The following is a 21588-nucleotide window of genomic DNA, read 5'->3' as shown; positions in this document are numbered from 1 at the left end:
GGAACCATAACATGGTATCAATAAATTTTTCTAAATTATCTAATGCCTGGAAGTCACCGAAATTATATGAATACATACACTCAGTGATGCCAGTGCGTACTCAAGATAATGTTTTCATTTCTTTTTTCTCGATCTTCTCATACCCTAGCTAGCTGGTTAGTTAACTGATTAATTACTTGTCTGATGACAAGTTATCCTTCGGATATATTTTATCATCATCTTTTATATAATTAAGCATATTACTACAAAGTTAGATCTATTTAACTGAAGAAAGATATTAATTATGTAATTACATGTAAGTAATTGAACAACCTATGCATGCATGAAATAATCTCTCTTATTTTATGTAAAATTATAATGAACAAATACAATGGACCGTATAGCATATACTGTATCGCTGAGCAACTCTATGTGATGATTTACAGTACACAATGAATCCAAATTCTATAAACTATCTAGAAAATAAACTCAACAAGAGGAGGAGTTGTTTTCCCTATTCCAAGAATTTTCATGTCATTCTCGAAGGGCGTCAAGTTGAGATCCAAACACAAAATTCTCCTACTGATATCCGTCTTCTTCAAAACCGGAACAACTCCTTGTCCCGGATTAGAATTCAAACCCATCATAGAATTCAATTGTACTCCGTTATTATTCCGGTGGTCATTGTGATTATCGGCCACTGCTGCCCTGTGCCTCCTCATGTGACCCCCCAAGGCCTGACCTATAGCAAACTCCAACCCGCATATGTTGCACTCGTGAGTCTTCGGTTTGCTCGGGGAAGACGACTGGCTGTCGGAACTCGAGCTGTCTCCTCCGGCTAGCCTCGGCTTCTTGTGACTGGCTCTGTGTCCTCCGAGGGCCTGGAACGAAGGGAACTGACGATTACAAGTCTTGCACTCGAAGACGCGGCTAGGTGATGAGGAAGACGTTGAGGTAGAGATCAACGAGTCGTAGTCGTTGCCTCGAGAGAGCAGCATCAAGCAATTCGCCATGGTTACGCTGTGATCGAGCTCTGTTATGCTTCTCTTCATCGTGATGTTGTCAAAAAAGGGTTGCTTTCAAGGAAAGAGGGTATCTTACTCTTTTGGGTTATGTAAGGAAAGGAACAAAGGAATGGAACATTGGAGCTAAGGAAGTTCGGTATTTATAGGCAATAAAGGGGTGGTTTAACTTGTGTAAGTTGATCAGTGAGATATAGTTGACATAATCGGATCAGAATGACAATTAAGGCCTAGCGTTCGTGTTGGATAAGAAGAAAACAGAGAGTAGTGTGAGAGGAATTTTAGGATTAAGAAAAATTTAACTAGTTGTTAGTTAAATGTGAAAAAAGCCAACAAAATGGTATATAATAACTATTAACAACGTGAGCATGACATCCTGGCTTATGCAGCAGGACAAGTCTGCTGTGGTGAGCTAGAGAGAGAGAGAGAGAGAGAGAGTCAATTTCATTTTTTCCAGGAATCTTCAACTTCTAGAAGATTCTCGCACAATTTCTTACTTAATTTCTAACTGAATTTCTATGCTTCCAGATTGTGGCTCCTGCCTCCTGGTTTAATATGAAAGACGAAGCTTCAAGGACGAGTCAGTAGAAACATCTACAGTGATTAATCAAGATTAAACAAAAGGAAGAGTGGACGATTAAGGGTCAGGTCACTCTGCTGTGCCCCAGTATTGAGGTAATTACACCATTCTTACCATCTGCCCTGGACTAATATTATTCAGTCTTTGCTGGAAATGTTTCACATGAATAAGATATGTTAAGGGTTTGAATGGAGAAAAAATGAAAAAAGTTGGTGTGTTTATTCATGTGAACGTTCGAGCACAAATGCATGATGGCTTGAATCATGTGTGTTTCTTACGGCCAATTAAAGATGTGGAAAGAAGAAAGTTTCCGAGCAAACGTGTTTTGTGTCTCTGATTTTTTTTCTTTGAGAAGTGATGTTGGTCATTCTTTTGGATTTTAAGACTAGAAGCTAGTGACGTACGTACTTAAATCATTTTAGTACCTGGAACCATATTCATATTTGATCACCACATTATTGCAACAGGTTTGTTAATTTTCACATATATGAGGCTCATTCAATTAAGAGTTTAAGACGTTCATTGGAGATGGTTTTGATTATAGTCGGAACATTTTATTTATATACGAGCTAAATGTCAGGTATAAAAGTAGATCAGTGGGGATTTTCCAGGTTTCTTTGTGAACAAGAAATTATGGCTAATCTCTTTCTCAAAAAAAAAAATATGGCTAATCTAATACTACATTAAAAAAGAATCCAAGAGAATAATAGACTAATAGTAAAAAAAATTAATCGATTAAGTTCTTGAAATTTCATCTATCAAAGTGTTCAATGTAAATGACCATGGATTCTTGATCGTCACCTATATATCCATAAACGTGTGCTTGCTAGCTCATAGTTATTTGGTTGCATTGCTCACTTTCCCAATAGACTTGTATGTTCTATGGAAAAGCTTATAGTTAAAGGGAGGAGTGATATACGATGCTTCTTTGAAAGGGATTTGGAAACCCATTCAAAATGTGATGCCTAATATATAGGTGCCTGAGTCTGGTGTGTGAATTTAAAGGCTGTGGCGTATCGTGTGTAAAGGGGTGTTCTCTTTTACGTGCCTTGCAATCTGGGGACAGCTTGAAAAGTCTGGATCTATATAATATATCAATCCCAATTATAATGTTGCATCTATGTACGATCTATCTATCTAATCCTGACGCGGACCAGGATGATGATCATCATCATATTCACAACATCGAATTAGCTACTTTCATTTCTACTCGATCAAATGTGTAAATAGAAAGCCAAAACCACGAGTCTGACTTTGCGAGTCAAAGATGACTAGTTATATACATCCGTACGTACATATTTCTCTTTTTAGCTAATGCCATAGTCGTCTGAATGACGACGAATCAACTATGGAGTTGTTGTTGGGGTTTCTTCGCACATTGTTTCTGGGAAGTAGCTCGTCATCTCTCAACCAAGTCCAACAGTACTGGTGCTTATTAATTTCTTTGCAAACACTTTTCCAGCTTGTTAATAAGTGCAAAGCTAGCCAGTCTAAATTGAGAAAGAAGGGTGTTATTTAAATTTCAACTAGCAGTCTTTAATTTTTAACATTGTTAGTATTAGAAGTTAGAAAAAACCAGCAGCGCTAACTGGTGCCTGGTCGGCCATCTGTAGCTCCGCAATCTTCTTCTTCTTGCGTATAATATCAAAGTACCTTTGTCACAATCCGGTAGTTATATATATATACATGAAGGTTTTTCCAAGGTAACTTAATTATAAAACTAAACTAGGTTGATGATCCATACACTCCTTCATGTTATTCCTTAGAGACATACTTTCAATATTAATATATATCAACAACATGTATTTTTCCAATTAGCTAGATGATTACAAGAACATTACGTGTTATGTAAGGACTCAATTTGATACCCGGCCCTTTCATCACTCGTATAATAATAATCGAACTCAAGCTAGCAACGGATATGCATATATACATGTATACGGTAATATATACATACACATACACACACGAAGAAATTTCGTTATGGATAATACTTATGCACATAAATATATAAGGTTTTATCACTCAATTTCTTGATCACGTACAACAAACGAACCCGTGCCACATAGTGATCTTAATTTCTAGCTATCATCGCACGTACGTACACATACATATATACTTAATTTTCTAGCACAAGTCATTCAACATCACTCTAGTTCTCTAATTCTAAAATGTAATATTTCGTTTATGAAAAAAAAAACATGGATGTACGTATTACTGAATTTGACAAATTAATGCACTATGAAATATACGCTATTGTAGTCCGCGTTTTGAACTAGTAGCATAAGCTGCATAACAAGTGCCACATGAAGCCAGGACAGATAGCTCAATTGTCAACTTACATCTAGTCAATCAGTTGATCTTACATTTCTTAGTATCTTCCAATAACTTATCCAAAACAATATATTGATCAATCATGACCCATGCATTACGACTAGTTTGCATGCAATATCAGTACGTGATGATATCACATCATATAGAATTACATCACAAAATTAAGCCTGGTTTCTTGTTTGTTTAGAACTGTTATATATAAAGAGCTTGATATATATATATATATATATATATATATATATGCAACCAAATTTCGGATGAAGTACTTGAGTACTCACTCGAAAGTTGGTGAGATTTCACTTGCAAACTTACAATAGCGAGGGCTTTAATTAGTTCATCAAGGTTTTTTTGTGTACTATATTAGTATATTATGGGAAATACGTATAAATGCAATTTTATGTCAACAATAATAGAGTTCAATCTTGAGGGGATTCCAACAAGACAAATTTGTATAAACATCCTCAAGATCCCTGAATTGGATCCCTATATTGTGTGTGTGAATTTTGCATATGTAACTCCATCTGAATGATTTGATTGTATGTCATTGCATCTCACAATCTCACATGATCTTCGTGTGTGACGGATTCAGATCCTCTCCTCATGGCTATTTTCTTCATATTGCCTCATAGAGATATATTGACCATCCGATTAAATTTGATAACTAGGATTATTTTCTTTCACTTAAAATGATATTCTCTCTCTCTCTCTCTCTCATAGAGCGTTAATTAAAATGTCTATAATAAACTCTGTAAAATATCATCGTTAGTATAGAATAAACATAGATCGTTATTTCCGGAGAATTGAAGGGAACTCTAAACTTTTAGTGTTAACAAATAATGGGGGGTTTGAGATTGATTATTAACTGCTAAAATAAAACCTAAATTACTATTTACATGATCGACTTCTCTTTAACAAACTTAAATCAAATTTACCATTACACCACATAATTACAAGTTCGAACCTATCATGCATTCTAATTCGACCAATTACATACTTTTTAGATACAAATACAATTAGAGTCTTAGGGGATCATCTAATCATGTAAGATTTCAATTAACATTTAGATTGACTTAGGGCCTAATCTAAATTTGCATGCAATTGAATTCAATAGCACTTAGAGTAGAAATCAAATAAGATTACATTTAAGCATCAAATCTTTATTGGAGATATGTTTCATGTATGGCGTCACCCACCATGGTTTCACATGCAAATTTCCAGAATTTTTACCACTTTAATCAACACAAACCAAACCTACTTAGGGCATGATTCGATTTGTGTTTATATGGTTGATGAATCTCGCACTCAAACACAATCTTAGGGACTGCATCCAAGCACTAAATTCATATGCATATATTTGAAAATTATCTAAAAGTATGAGAAAGATGATTAGAATACAACAATATAAAATATAAACTCAATAATTATAAGAAACCATCAATTCGGCAAAGATCTAAAAATCCAATAAAACAATCTGAAAATTTAGATTCTTAATACCAAACAATAATCCTACACAAACATCATACTACAATCTTCATAGACAAATTATTGTAGAAAATTAAAAACGAACAAACCCATGAAGAAGAGTTGCGAGAATCACACGTTGTAGAAACTTTGGAGGTGTGTCTTCAATGGTGATTTCGGTGGAGATGAAATTGGTATATGAGGGAGAATGACTTACTGTTTTGGTGAAAGATGTTTGAGGCAATATTTTGGCAAAAGTTTGGCTCTTGAATGCAAATGAGAAGTGATGTTATTTGAGAGGTGAAACCATGTATATATAGAGGAAAGAGTGAGGGTTTGAACTTGCCTTTTTCTTCCTATAGTAATGTCATGTTTTATCTCTCTAAATCATCTCATGCTTTATTCCCTAAATCATACCATGTTTTATTTCTTAAATCATGCCATGTTTTATGCCTTTAATGATCATATTCTATTTAATTGTTGCATGACTTTGCGCCATCTCTTTTTCTTTAATTATCTTTTCAATCCAATCTGAAAATAAGAAAATAAAATCATAAGTAAGAGATAATTAGTTTCAAAACCTAACAAAGATTCCTAGTCAAATTAGGACTCTAGACCAATTATGCGTTTTAAGTAATGTAAGCATAGAAAATGCATCATATACCGCCAAAGACTCTTACTACGACTCAATGACTCAATAATACAACAATAAGGGCTAAATAAAGTACAAATTATGGTAAAAACATGTTAAGAACGTCGCACAAATGAAAAACCTCATTTAATTTGTTTACAATTAATTTGATAATTTGTGTTGATTACAATTATATATATTTGATAGCACATATGATGAACTACCCCACATTTGTCTTTTAGTTTTGTCTTATAAGATACTTATCTTGTTTACAATTAATTTGATAATTTGTGTTGATTAAAATTATATATATTTGATAGCACATATGATAAATTAAATTTAAAAATAAGAAAAAGAGAAAGAAAAACTAAAATAGAAAATAAAAAGGCAGAAGAAAAGAAAGAAAAAAAATCTGATTTGAATTTTGGGGGGGGGGTATTCTAGACATTTTAACGGCTTAATGAAATTTTTTGACGGTAAACTAACGGAATGGACAAACTGTTAAAAAATAAGAGTTGAAGGATATATAGATTAAATTTGAAAGTAGAAGGACAAAACTGTTTTTACATTTAAAGTATAAGGTTTCACAAGTATTTAATCATTTTTTATTTATCATTTTTGTTAAACTACATGTCGTCACAAGCGTGGGGTATCCGCGAAATATTTTTCCGCGCTCAGTTTATTTTCTACGTATTTACGAAGTTTACGATTACTTAAGTCGCATTTTCAGAAATTACACTTTTTACATTTTTAAATCTCAGCCCTTGATCTTTACCGTTGAATTTAAAGTAAAATGAGAGCCTAAGGTGGCTCTTCCACACACAAGCTTCTCTCTCATTTTCTTTTTCTTTTCTCTTTTATTTCTTCTTCTCTTCTTTCTCCCTCACGCGTCCCTCTCTCTATTTGAAACAGAGAAACACAAAGACTACGACCTTTAACCGGCCGCGCCACCGCAGTCCGTCCACGTCAGGGATTGCCACCACCGCCATTCTCTCCCCTTCGACGAGCTCTACACAATCCAGCTATTACACATAAAATTTAAGCTGATCTTTGTCCGTTCGATATTGGAGACCCCAGGCGCGAAGCAAGGGTTCACCTTGCCTCAGGGCCGGCCTTGTTTGCTAGCTCCGTCTGAACACCTTATCTAGCACAAGCCTAGCTAATCCCAGGTTCCCCAAGGAGCCTGACTAAACTCTATAGAGTCTCTCAAGGCCCAACTACCTAAACAAAAACAAAATGGCACGTGGACGGTGAGGATGAAGCTGACATAAAATGGTAACGGTAGGGAAGTCCATCCGCAATAGAATGCTCCATTTAGAAACCCAAGAGCTCACTTCCTCTCCCTTTTATTTTCAATTAAAAAACAACTCCGGCGCGGGAAAACATCACCGGTGACCGGTCAGGCGAAGGTCCTCCGTCTCGACCACACTCCCATCCTTATCCAATTTTCAAGTGTTTCTTCTCAATGCTCTGTTTATCATGATCATATTTGCGTTTGTGTATCTATTAGTTATTATAAATAGACTCTTGATCGTTTTGAGCTCTGTGTATTTTTTATCATTCATTGTTTCATCTGCGATTGAATCTGAAACTTGGGGTTTCTTTTGTAGAGTATTGGTTGATCAAGCCAAGGCTCTGGGGCTGAGAGTTTGGGGCTTTGCATGGTGTGAGTTTGGTTTCTTTCTCTATCAGTAGGATTGGAGATAGTGAACCTGGTTCAGTTTAGGGTGTGGGGAAAAGCTCAGCTTTTAAGGTCTCGATACAGCTTCCATTTGAATCAGTGCAGCCTCTTCTGAAAATGGTATGGTGTGGAAATTTCTATGATTGATTTGTGAACTGAAAGATTGAAGCTTTGCATGCAAATGTTGGATTGTGATGTTAAAGGTTGTGAATTTAGGTTTTCGGTATGAGTAACTGTTTTTCTGAGAGGAGAGTTATATTGGTTTTGATGGATATTGGTTGTGCTTGTTTTGGCCTGTTTTGATCTTATGTTTTTTGTGTGTGCATGTCTGGTGGAAGATTAGTATTGAGCTATTGATATTGAAGTTTTGATCTTTCTTTAGTTGTTTGAGATTATGGCTGCTTTTATGGTGAAAGGAAGGTCGAGGTCTTTTGTTCTGTCATTCTGGTGATTTGCACAACCAAGTTAAAATTTAGATATCAAGTTGAACTCAACAAGCATTTTTGATGAACATTGCTTTGTTTATTGATAGTTTGCTATCTGGCTGTAAGGAAATAATAGTAATTATTTATCATGTCAAATATTTGGAGTCATTGTTGAAAGAGTTGCTCCTTTGTAAGTAAGGGAGATGGCTTAGTTACTCTAGCATCTAAACATGTTGTATATTTGATGTTTTAGTGCTCAACTATGTGGAGTGAGAGTAGTATCAGACACCCTGAATGTATTCCTGACCATTGAAATATGAATGATACTTTACACTTTGACATAAGTTGTTTAAATATATAAAGCAAACTGCAAATTCTCCAGGAATAAAAACTAAACACAGTAAAAGCCACTACAAGAGACAAGGGAAAGAGACTTAGGTGAGATAAGATTAGTGTAGCTGTATTAGGTAATTTCCTGTAAGAACTAGATGTGAAACAGTTGTATCCACAATCTAAAAGTATATTTCATCACCTAATAGTGTAGGAGTTGTAATGTATTTGACAGACAATTAGGCTAAAGTTGTGTGTGTGTGACTCAATCTTTCATCTGAGAGTTTGTCACAAAACTTCCAAGGTCTTAATAGATTTCGAGCTCAGTGGTGTCCTTGCTCATAATTTCTGTATCTCAAACAGGCTAAAATGGAGCTTGAGCTTCAATATACATGTGTTTAGAATATTGTTTCCTCTTCCTAGGATGATTCTTCTGTTAGCATTTATCATTCAATTGTAAAACAGGTAGCTTCTAAAAAGTAATTTTCTTTGGCAGTTTTTTCAACCCAAAAAATTTTGGATTTCAAGAGATGCTAGCTGTCTAAATGATGGAGAGATTGGCTGTGATTATTCTTCAAGGGTAGAAACAAAGCGTGGTCACCCATGGTATATGGATGCCAGTGGACCTGATCTGTTCAACAACAAGAAGCAAACAATTGAAGCTGTTGATGGCAGGCCAATGTCAAGAGCTCCAAACTTGGCTGTTGCCCCGTGGGATAATAGTTCTGGGTTTCAGACAGTTCCAGGGCAGTTCACTGATCGTTCTTTTGGACAAGGGCCTGGAAGACAGTGAACTTTGTTGATAGAAACATACAGTCTGTCGGAAGTGAAACTATGAATAATGGCAGAGAAGTTTCCATATTTATACCTTTTCTTGTTGGAGGGGCGACCGTCCGTTGAACTACCAAAGAAAAAAGGGTAAACCAATGTGATCATGACATTGTTGGTGCTTGTTGAGATGAGCTAATATGTCATAGCGAACATGTTGTCCATTACCCGCTAATGTTTGACTAGCAAGCATTTGTGGTCTTCCTCGTTGGGTAACTGCGTTTTGGCTCGAGAGGGTGAAGAAAGCATTATTTCGCCACATCAAGGTGGCAGGATTCGAACCTATGGCCCTCGGTAGAAAAGGATTTAAGAATCAATATGGCAATGATCAGTCAGTGGATTTTTCAATGCCCCACACCGTCGAAGATCCTTCATCATGCCTCAGTTTCAGTAGAATCAGAAAAGTGAAAGTTAATGAAGTTCAGGACTCCGAAATTGCAGTGTCTGCATCTTTGGGGCACTCCTACAGAAGGGGAGGCTATAATACAATTTCATTGTGTACTTTTTATAACAAGAGTGATGAAAATATTATTTCATTGAGTCCACCTTACAATGATGAGGAGAATTCAATCTCATTAGGGACTACCTTTAATAAGGCAGAAGGAAATTTCATCTCAGTTGGTCATACTTTTGGCAAGGGAGATGAAACTTTCATATCGATGGCTCATAATTACAGCAAGGGTGACATTCAAATATTATCAATGGGTCAGCCCTTTGAGAAGGAAAATGGAAGTTTTGTATCAATTGGTCAGTCATATGAAAAGGAAGATGGCAGTTTCATATCATTAGGTAACTCCTACAACAAAGTGCATGAGAATTTCATATCTATGGGTTCGGTATATGGTAGAGGAGATGAGAATTCGATCTCAGTGGCTCCGACATTTGAAGAGGCTGATACGAATAGGTTGACAATGGGTTCACAATATGACAAATCAGATAGAGATCTACCTTTGAGTCACAATTACAATAAGAATGAGAGCAATACCATATGTTTTGGTGGTTTGCATGATGAATCTGAGACAAACCGTTCTGGTGGGATCATCCATAACTGTGGTTTCGTTACCTGTAATCAGTATACAACAGCTCAAGCATCGGAAGAAGCTGATGTCAGAAAATGTGATCATTATGTTGAGTCCAAGATGGATGCACATATAGATGACACTGAGAAACTTAAAGCCAGATCTGTGAATATTCCCAAAGTAAAAGAGCCAAAGACCAAGAAAGCTCTTCCAAACAACTTCCCTTCGAATGTCAAAAGTTTGTTGTCAACTGGTATGCTTGATGGTATTCCTGTGAAGTATTTTTCCTGGTCAAGGGAAGTAAGTGTACTATTGCATATTCTGATTCCTTGTTTGTTTGTTTGTTTGTTTGTTAACGTGATGACTGTTTATTTCCTTTTGTTGACATGTTATATTTTTCACAGAAAAACCTTGATGGAATTATCAAAGGGACTGGGTATTTATGCTCTTGTGCTGACTGCAATCACTCAAAGGTAATGAACTCTAGTAATTTCTGTCACGATTGAGTAAGACATAATTAATTTTCTTTTAGGATGTATATATTATTTTATTTTATTTTATAATCTTCATTTTTACCATTGTTTTCTTATGAATCTTATGTCAGGTTCATTACATATCTCATGAATAGAATTCTCTTGTCATGCTTACGAGTTTGAGCGTAATGCTGGTGCCGAGACCAAACATCCCAACAATCACATCTACTTTGAGAATGGAAAGACCATCCATGCTGTTGTTCAAGAGCTGAAGACTACTCCTCAGGACATGCTGTTTGATGTTATCCAAACCGTGACAGGGTCTCAGATTAATCAGAAGAACTTCCGGGTATGGAAAGGTGATGCAGAATTTCAGATGATGTTTTAGTGACCTATTTAAGATTATTATGAAATTCGTTATCCCACATCGTACTTCTACAGTTCTACTGATATGTGAACATTTCTCATGGAATTTCCTTTTCCTTATTTATCAGCCTCATTCCAAGCTGCCTGCGGTGAACTTCAGCGCATCTATGGAAAAGATGAAGTTGCTATACCATCTTGAAATGATATTCTTCTTGAGATTGGATCCATGGATAGCAGCATACAGCTTATAGTAAATTATAGATCGGAATTTGGGGATATAGCTTTTGGATGTTTACAGGTATTTGACTATAAGATTTTTAATCAATTTAGTTTGGATATGGACAGTTCCTGTAAAATATGGAATTTATGGAGCTTAACTTCGCCCGCGGAAATGCTCGAGGGGGTACCATAATTAGACAAGTCAATTTAGCAACAATGGTTAGGTAATGTTCTTATTCCCGTCCTAAGTTGAGAATTACTGGTGGCTAGGGGCTTTTGGTGTTTTGTTTTGGTTGCAATTAAAATTGGATGCAGGCCTACCATGTCAGTTGTTCAACTTGATTTTCTCTCTTTTCTCTAGAGAGATTAGCAAGGATCTACTGCTGTATCACATTTGTTAAGCATTGGTGGTTCCTAATCAGTAACAGTTGGTAACAAATTGGGGCAGTGAGCTTGTTGCAATATGAACCACTAATACGTACCGTTCAATATTGAATAATTGGAAATCCCTGACAGTAAACACTGATCTTCCAAAACTATCAGACTTCCTAATTTGATTTTGAATTTTAACCACCAATGTAACCCCCAAAAGGTAATAAACATGGGAGTAAATAATTTTCCTAATTGTTTCCCTACACTTTCGTTCTAATGTTCTATCTTAATAGCTCAAGTGCTAATCGAACTCTCGATTAATAGCTGTATATGATAGCTGGTATATAATTATCTCTTTCTCCCTATTAGTTTTTGCTAGGGTCAACATTGATCGATACATAGAAGCAGTAAAATTTCTATGGGGTTGATCCGCCAGGCAAAGCTTGTTTTAGCAGTGATTTTGGTGCAGCTCGGGTATGCTGGGCTAAATATAATCTCTGTGTTTGCTCTAAAGAAGGGAATGAGTCCTTACACATTCATCGTGTATAGAATGGCCATTGCCACTATAGTTCTAGCTCCCTTTGCATACTTTCTGGACAGGAATTCAAGGCCTCCGATGACTTGGTCCATCACTGCAAAGATAATGTTGCTGAGTCTTTTCAAGTAAGAATCAGGGTAATCTAATACTTTACCTCACGTTAAGATGTATTCTGCTAATTCTCTGTTCATGCATTGCAGCCCTGTGCTTGACCAGAACCTCTACTACATGGGAATGAAGCATTCAAATGCGACGTTCACTTCTGCAATGTGCAATATGCTTCCTGCTTTTGCATTTTGTCTAGCCTGCATTTTTAGGTTAACTCATAATAATACTCATGGTCTTAGCCAAACTGTTTTATAGACACAGTGTATTGATAATGCATTGACTTGTAGGTTTGAGAAGGTTAGCCTTAAGAAACTGCACAGCATAGCAAAGGTGATGGGGACGATCATCACAGTTGGGGGAGCAATAGTCTTGACTCTAGTCAAAGGTCCCCCTTTGTGTCTACCATGGGCCAATAATGGAGAACAAACTGATCATCATCAATCTGCACAATGCTCTTCGGCTCAGACAGACCTTGTGAAAGGAGCTCTATTTATTGTGGGGGCTTGTTTCTGCTGGTCTTGGTTTGTCATATTGCAGGTATTGATCTCTCATATCAGGAGCTCTCTTGTACTTACACTGGTCTTAAACTTCTATTGATGAGAAATTGATTACACCAAGAAAAAAAGACTAAACATAATTATAAATGATGCTGAATTTGGATTTTGTCCACACAGGCAATTGTTTTAAGATCCTACCCTTGTCAACTCTCTCTCACAGCAATGATATGCTTTTGGGGCATGGTGGAAGGAGCAATACTGGCTTTTGTAGTTGAAAGGGGACATAGTGGAGTCTGGTCTATACAATTCAACATCAAACTTATAGCAACATTTTATGGGGTTGGTTATTTTAATATGTTCCACTGTATGTTTAAATTGGTAAACAGTACGTTGCACTATAATAACTTTGATATGAAACGACCCCCTTGCCCCAAGTACTTGCATGACTGGAATTTACAGTGCAATCCAATTTACTAAACTTTGTTTTAATATTACTAATTAGTCATACTGCAGGCACTGCAATCTGGGGTTGCTTATTATGTGATGGGAATGGTAGTAAAGGAAAAAGGACCTGTTTTTTACTCAGCTTTTAATCCCTTGGCCACAGTAATGGTTGCAATCCTGGGTTCCTTTGTTTTAGCAGAACAATTGTACCTTGGGAGGTAGGCTCACATGTGATGATCGATTTCAATCTCTATTTTTTTTTTGATATGATTAATCTCTAGTTAATTCAATCAAACCCTGCATATATATACATGACAGTTGGTTGACTAGTCTCTTTTACTCTCGTTCGTATAGTGTTATTGGAGCGGCTGTGATCATCATTGGTCTATATCTCGTTCTCTGGGGAAAAGCAAAGGATCAATCTTCTCCATCACAGTGTTGCATGATCGATGAGGTAACACCACAAATACGAAGATCAATAGATGATGAACAGTGTTGAGAATTTTTCATGGCATTATCCAAAACAAAAGAAAAGAAAAAGAAAAAGAAAGAGGATATTTCATTTATTTACTTTTTTTAGTCTTTTCTTTTTTCACTACTTATATTTCAATATAAAATATCACATTATTTCCGATTAGATCATTTAATATCCAAAGCCCTTGATCCATCAAAAATCAACTCCGTCAAACTCCGATTATATCATTATTCCGATTAGAAAGCAAGAGGTTTTCTGAGGTTGTTGGTGCTTGCACCTCCTCGCCTCTATTGGGTCTGGACCCTACGTGCTAAGGGGTCAGTGACTTGGGCTTTTGATTGGTGTGAGCCTGGATGGCTGCCACCACATTGGATAGTAGTTGGGAACCCGGCTCTTTGGAGGGTGTGGAGCTTCTGTCCACCATTGCAGGATCTAGTGCTTGCTACCACTGAAAGAAACTCAGTAGAGATGGAGCGAGATCCCTCTGCCGCATCTGCATAATTTGATACAATTGTATGGTTGTTAAAGTTTATTCTTGTCTTCTACATCATATGTATTCTGTTAGTTTTGTGTTTCATGACCATGAAAAAGTGGATGAATCTTGGCTTTTGTTGACTAGTTTTACCTAGGAATAGTTAGTTGTTGGCTAGTTTTTACTTAGGGATAATTAGTTTATTTGAGTTATAAGAGGTAGCTCATTTTATCGGCCTTTAGGTGTGTTATCTTAGTTATGTCTGTTGAAATACAAATGAGTTGATGTGCTGATTAAAAAAAAAGATAGGTTGTTTATTCTAAAATCATGTATCACAATTTGGTATAAAACTAAATACCCCTTGTTTTTAAGCAACAGTTGTGAATCAGTAGCCACCTCAAGTACTGAGCTTGATCAAGTAGTCAAGCTCCGGTAAGCAAGACCAACAAGTACATATCACAATTGACTTGAATGCTCAATACAGGAAAAAAAAACTTGAAACAACCTGTTATAAATCTGTATGTAATTAGTGACAGACAATCGTAGTGCTCAGCATTCTGGCCAGAAAACGTTCAGCCATCTTTTCTTGCCAGAAATATTGGTTCATCAGGATGGTAATGTATCCAAACCACAGGCTCACCCTTTTAATCAGTGCAGGATCACTTTTTATGTTGCCCCACAGAATTTGTAATCATATTTAAGAAGCTTTACCAAAGCTTTGTTTGCTCAAAGACACACAACCAACAAAACTTCTGAACTAGAACAGGAAGTATCACTCATGCATGCAAGGAGGCCTTGGCGTTGCCTCAATACCAACCCTGGCCTGGAAGGAAATTCTTAATTAGTTTTATTCTTCTTAATTAATTATTTAAGAATGCAAGATACCTTGGAGGATTGTCTGTAGTTTTTTGCTTGCATGGATTTTCTTCCATATGGGGATTATAAGCAGAAATGACAGTTCCAAACACTGGATTCAGTAGCTATATATAGAGGCCCTTACAAATTCTAAGCAGTAATGGGATTGCAACTATTTTTAAGTCAACTAGCGCAGCACGCAGACACTTCAAAAAATCCCTAAAAAAACTATGAAATCATAAACGATATGATACGCTGTTATTTATGGGCTGCAGTATTGGCTTCATTTGATCCAAAGATACCAGCAACAACACCATTAGAATCTATATCACTCCTATTTTCGGTAGATCATCTTTATTTTCACTTTGAGCTTGTGATTGAGATGGAAGTCGGTCCTTGGTTTTCCCCCATAAGACCATATGTAGGCCAATAATGATAATGATCGCTCCAGTTAGACTGCAAGCATCATATCAGTAGTTAGTTTTGTCAGATCATTTCCAACAACTCTTGTATAAATTCACTATTATAAAGGAGGAAATAACAAAATCTCTATAAAAAAGTCACTAACTCTAAACTCTTCTATTTTATTCAACAAACTTAAATGCATTTATGTATAATTTTATGAATATATGGAGATACTATATATTTGTTCAAAATTCAAATTAAAGAAAATTAAAATTTTGACTTTGTTAACGTTTTCCTTTTTTAGGTAGAGAAAGTGAATTATAAAAACAATTAATAAAGTTTAGAGCTTTTTCATTTAATTATATAAATTTTGAGAATTTTACAAATGTAGAGATTTTCATTCTCTCTTCCCACTTTATTTATAATAGAAGATGTTTCCTTTAAAATAATAATAATAAAGGATGTTTTACATGAGCTGTTGGAGCAAAAATATGGTGTTTTTTCTCTAGAATAAAGATAATTCGAATTTTATGAGATCTGTTGGAGATGCTCTCCATAACTATTACATGATTTTGAAATTCAATTCCTAAATGCACTAGCTAGGAATCTCCATATATACCTCCAAAGGTAATTAACAAAGGAGCCCAAAATTGCAACCATGAGAGTGCCTACGGGATGCAAAGAAGAAATGAAAACAGGCCTCCGAGAGTAAGCAATCCCTACAACACAGTAAACAATCCCCGAGAGTATTCCCTGCATCAATAAGAATAATTTTTTCAATCATATCCTGGCATTGGGCAGCATTTTTTGGGTATGGTCGAGGAAAGCAAATCTTAATTACCCCGGAAACAGCTGTTTAGAGTTTGACATACAAGTGTATAGACCATGCTGCACTGCTTCCCCATTCCATTACAAGAGGCAGAACTGTTGCTTCCACCGTACCGCAGAAACATATTAAAGCTGTGAGGGAGAGCTGACAAGGGTATGATCTTATTGTATATGTCTGTGTATATCAAATATCACCTCATAAAATACTGTTCACCGAGTAAAATCATGAGAACCACTAGCTATAGAATTCTTACTTGCAAAACAATGAATACAGGCCAGCAGAGACACGCTGCTGACCTGAATAAAGCACCCTTAACAAGGTTCTTGTCGTCTGAGACTCTGAGTGACTTTTCCATTGTTGATGAGTGATGACGATGATGAGGATGTCGCTCTTTGACTCAAGGAAAACTTAGAGAAGGCCCTTTGAGTAGAGTCAATATGATAGATCCACCAACTGACTAAAGTTCCCAAGACCTTAGCTAGGCCATGCAAACTCTTAAAGTTGACGTTTTCGAGTGAACAAATTAACGCCATTACCGCAAGCTTAAGCTTAGATCTTTTTCGTTATTCAACCTCAAATGTTTGTGACCAAGAAGTTAGAGTTTACCGGAAATCCAAGCCATGAAACATGCAAAAGCAGGTAGAATGTTGGACATGGCAGATGAGAAAGTGGATGTAGAGTGCTGCATTTCTTGATAGAATAGTGTCACAAACCTAGTCATTCGATTGCCACACTTGGTCTATGTGGCGCTTCATCCCTATGGAGCCAGTCTTATCTAACGGGGCAATGCACTGATTTCGCCCTGCCTTGGGCTCATCAGGGGATAGGCTTAAGACCTCAACCTGTGTGTAGGGCGGCCAACTCATTTCTTCGACGTTAAGTCCCTGACTAGCGACAAGCTCCCCAAACTTAACTGGGTTGGCCTACCCGACCCCTCAGAATAAGTAACCATATATCTTCCACACTTGTTATCTTGGAGCAATCCCACTTATGCCTGATGTTCTTATAACCAGCGATGCCCACGATTGACACTCCCGAAAACGGGACGTGACGATAGGCTATGGTAAGCACAGGGCTATATATATCGAAAAGGATTAGAACATGAACATTTAGGGTACTAGCAGAATGTTCTAATCTTAGATGGAGACTATGGCTTTCTAGTTGATAAATTTTGATAGAGATACTGGCAACGTACAACTCCAGAAAAAAAAACAGAGAGAAATTAAGTTCCAGCATTTATCTTTATAATTTTTGCCAAGTTTCAATATTATTTCACAAAAGAACTGAAACTAGTTAATTATACAAATGTCCATTAGTGTTTAATGACTTTAATCTGAATAAGTAATACTTACTCGAGGTCCACACCTTCCTAAATGTTGCTCTGATGAAATAATACAACACCACGCATTTCTAGATGCTGCTCTGATGAAGAAGAAGATGAAAGAAATCAGAATCGGAGGTCCACCATGATCGGTGGTGAAGTTCTGAGTGAGGTTGTTGCAAGACCTCCGATCTCGATCTCTTTAGTCTTCTTCTTCTTTATTGGAGCAGTGTCTAAGAAGGTGATGTCACTCTGGCGAGAAGAAACAAAGTCGCCGGTGTCGGATCGAGGAGAAACATCGGAAATCTAGAAGGAAAAACTGTCCGGATGTCTGCAGCCGAGAAGCGCTGTGTGTGTATATATACAGTACATATTCAGCGCTGTGTGTGTATATATACAGTACATATTCAGAGTGAAGTTCTAATTTTGACACACTTTTCGGTTAAATGTTTTCTTTATTCTAATTCGGACATCGTTAAAGTATTGAAATTAGATTAAATCAATGAATGAATTTAAACTGTTCAACGTGAACCGTTCGTGTAAATCTCAATTTTGAAAGCTCAAACCATTGTCAAATTAGATGAAACTTTGTAGAGATGATCTTGAATAACATACCTAAATATTGAATTGCTTATGGTGAAAAAATTTGACCGAAATGTGTACTAAAATTGGAACTTCACAATGTAATTTAATAGTGAAGCTTCACTCTGGATATGAACTGTATATATATATATACATATATACTGACTATGGGTGTAATGCTATTTAACCCATACTAACGGCTAACAATCGTATGCAAACAAAAACCATCTTTTCTTATTGTTAAATTTGTCTGATTCTTGTGTGTGTGTTTTTTTCACCGAAATGTGTACTAAAATTGGAACTTCACTCTGTAATTTAATAGTGAAGCTTCACTTTGGATATGAACTATATATATATATATATATATATATACTGACTATGGGTGTAATGCCATTTAACCCATACTAACGGCTAACAATCGTATGCAAACAAAAACCCGGCTAACAATCGTATGCAAACAAAAACCATCTTTTCTTATTAGTCTGATTCTTGTTTGTGTGTGTGTGTGTGTGTGTGTGTAAAACCCATACTAACGGCTAACAATCGTCTGCAAACAAAAACCGTCTTTTCTTATAATGGAAATATATATATATATATATATTATTTATTGACAATTATTCATGTCTTTTTAATTTAGGCTATTTTTTATATGAATAACTTTCTAGAGGAATAATTCCTTAGAAAAAGTGGATGTGCTCATTTTTTTAGTGTTGTACACTTGCACTACTACAATCTCTCTCTCTCTCTCTCTCTCTCTCTCTCTCTCTGTGTAATATCCCGGAAAGTTATAATTATTTTCTAATTATTGTTCGAAGATATTTAAATTAGTGGTGATCTGATTATATAATACGAGGGAGAAAACGAAAGTGTTCGAGCGATTTATACTCAGAAACTTTACCGTGAGGGGTCAAGAGTTGATTTTTTATCCGTTAGGAATCTCAGAAAACTTCATTCATAAAAGTCGTAGAGATCATCAATACGAGTTCGTAAACGTGCGGCACGCTTTAATCATATGTCGTATGTGAAAGTTATTAGCAATGCAAGTTTGGTTTTTGATTTTAAAAAGAGTATAAAAAGAAACAGAGGAGATTAAAAATCAGAAAATCAGTTTTTTTTCTTCCCAAAATCAGTTCGATTACTGTTCACCAGACCTCGGGGGGGGGGGGGGGGGGGGTACTGTTCACGTGATTTTTCCCTCTTTGTTGACGAATCTTTCTCTGGCCATATCTTCATCGTCCGGCGACAGAATTGAGTGAGACTGGTGGTGTTGGAACCGTCTCTTCATCCCATACCGATCTGTGTTAGTGTTAGGGAGATACTCAAGTTGTTTGAAGCCCAGAAATGAAGAAACAATACGGTTGTTCCGTTTGAAGAAGTGAGGAGAACTCCTTCCTCCGGAAACCAACTAAGGTGATTTTTTTTGTGTTTTGAAGCTTATAGGATGTATATAAAACCCTCTAAAACAATTTTATCTATTTCAAAACACACAAGGAGAATCGACAATTTCTTTTTCTAGGGTTTGTGAATAGTGCATATTTTATGTTCTTCGTCGATTGGACTGTTTAGGCTTCGAATTAAACTTTGTTTTCAATTAAAAAGTTGTTGGAAATGTTGTTTAGATTGTCGGAGTAAATTTTGTTGATCATTGGTGGTCACCGGAATGGTGGCGGCACATGAACAGTGATTTGCGGACAATGTTTCGTGAACCGTGATTTATGAACAGTGTTTAGTTAACAATGTTCAGCTGTAATGAATCGTCACTTGAGATTTTATGTATCATTTTCTAAGCACTTTATCATGCTATTTGGTGACCGATGAGACGAGTGAGAGAATCGCTCTCGGTGTCGTGGAAGTTGCACGCAGGAAATAAAGTGAGTAAACCTCACAATGATCATCATGATCGAAGTAGTGTTATAATTATTGAATTTAGTTTGAGTTGTTAACATAGTCATTGCATCACTAGCTTATAAAAATTGTTCTAAAAATATGTTTTGGCTTAAATTACGTGAACTTGATCATCTACGGTTCATGGGTAAGTGAAACGTTATTTTAATAAATAATTTTAAAAGGTTTTAGTGATTATGGACTATGGTGAATGTGAGTAAATCTCACTATGACAAGTCTACCATTGACGGTGACTTATATGTTTGAATTATTAAAAAGAGTGAACTGTGACATTTATATAATATAGTGGGTTGTGTATGTGTACAAAAATAGTAAATACGATACATGTATATGAGTTGTTGTATTATATAATGTTACGGTTTCTATTTAAATTATGAGATGGTAATGTTCTTGATTAATTGTGGCGGATGAGACCGGAAAGGAGATAACGTACCTTCTAGAATGGATTATTGGGGTGACTATATAATTATTGTTGTGCAAGAGTCGTTTGGTTGTAGTACAATAACATGTGTGGATTGTTATATTGTATGTGATTTTAACATTGAGTTTTGTTAAAACGTTTTCTGGTCTTCGGACGTTGTTGGCAGTAATCGGAACCAAGCCTTGGCCGGGTGTCGGTAGGGGTGTAAATGGGCAGAGCCGAGTACTGGGTTGCTCATGTTTGGCTTATTTTCATTCGATCGAGTTCGAGCTGGACTAAAATTTGATTTTTTTTCTTCATGTTCAAGCTCGACTCGACTTGAATCATTTGAAATTAATATTTTAAAATCAAGAAATTCAAAATAAAATTCAAAATTTGATGTCATATGATCATATAAAATCTATTTTAATTAAGAAAGAAGGGAATAGTATAGTACCTGCTTGTGGCTCCATGACGAATTGACGATGATAGTTGTTTGTTTATTTAGGATTTGGTCATTTGGAGTGGTGAAAAATTTATGAAACTGATCGAATTATGTCTCATAGTAAACACTATTTATATAATGTACAATAAGATTAGAGTTTCATTTAATTATTATTTATAATACATTTTAAATATTATTTCTCATATAAAAATTATATTATATATATATATTATAAAAGTTATTAAATTAAGCTTAATAAACGAGCCGAGCTTTTAACGAGCTCGCAAGCTAAACGAGTCGAACGAGCTGAATACTTGTTGTTTAAACTCGACTCATTTTCAAGGTCGGGCTTAATATTGAGCTCAAGCTTGGCTCATTTAGCTTTACGAGTTCGAGCTGAACATGCTAAAATCGAGCCGAACACGAGTCGAACACGAGCGGCTCGAGCCTACTTACAGCCCTAAGTGTCAGTTATGATTCAGTTAGAGCTCTAGTTTGTTTGTCGGTGTACTGCATGAGGGATAATAGATGGGTACTTGGATCTCATGAGTACCCATGTTTTTGACTGATTTTGGGTAACCAGATGGGTTGT

The 21588-nt window shown here is 36.1% G+C and overlaps 3 protein-coding genes across 3 annotated transcripts; 2 read left to right on the top strand and 1 right to left on the bottom strand.

Annotated features, from left to right (window-relative positions):
- Nucleotides 1-317: 317 nt before the first annotated feature.
- LOC126802643 (zinc finger protein ZAT12-like) lies at nt 318-1126 on the bottom strand. Its single transcript, XM_050530295.1, has one exon. It carries the CDS (start codon nt 1029-1031, stop codon nt 456-458), a length of 576 nt encoding a protein of 191 aa, XP_050386252.1. The 5' UTR covers nt 1032-1126; the 3' UTR covers nt 318-455.
- An 8429-nt stretch (nt 1127-9555) lies between these two features.
- On the top strand, nt 9556-11328 carry LOC126803722 (uncharacterized). The gene is made up of 4 exons (XM_050531474.1): nt 9556-10590; nt 10695-10776; nt 10919-11122; nt 11258-11328. Exons 1-4 carry the CDS (start codon nt 9556-9558, stop codon nt 11326-11328), a joined length of 1392 nt encoding a protein of 463 aa, XP_050387431.1.
- An 807-nt stretch (nt 11329-12135) lies between these two features.
- LOC126803721 (WAT1-related protein At2g39510-like) lies at nt 12136-14283 on the top strand. The gene is made up of 7 exons (XM_050531473.1): nt 12136-12383; nt 12459-12575; nt 12654-12903; nt 13041-13206; nt 13366-13525; nt 13662-13761; nt 14023-14283. Exons 1-7 carry the CDS (start codon nt 12139-12141, stop codon nt 14281-14283), a joined length of 1299 nt encoding a protein of 432 aa, XP_050387430.1. The 5' UTR covers nt 12136-12138.
- The last annotated feature ends 7305 nt before the right edge of the window (nt 14284-21588 follow it).

This window comes from Argentina anserina, chromosome 7 (genome assembly GCF_933775445.1).
Source record: "Argentina anserina chromosome 7, drPotAnse1.1, whole genome shotgun sequence".
Classification (NCBI taxonomy): Eukaryota; Viridiplantae; Streptophyta; class Magnoliopsida; order Rosales; family Rosaceae; genus Argentina; species Argentina anserina.
The sequence above is the reverse complement of the archived record's forward strand: the minus strand, read 5'-3'. Positions and strand labels throughout refer to the sequence as shown.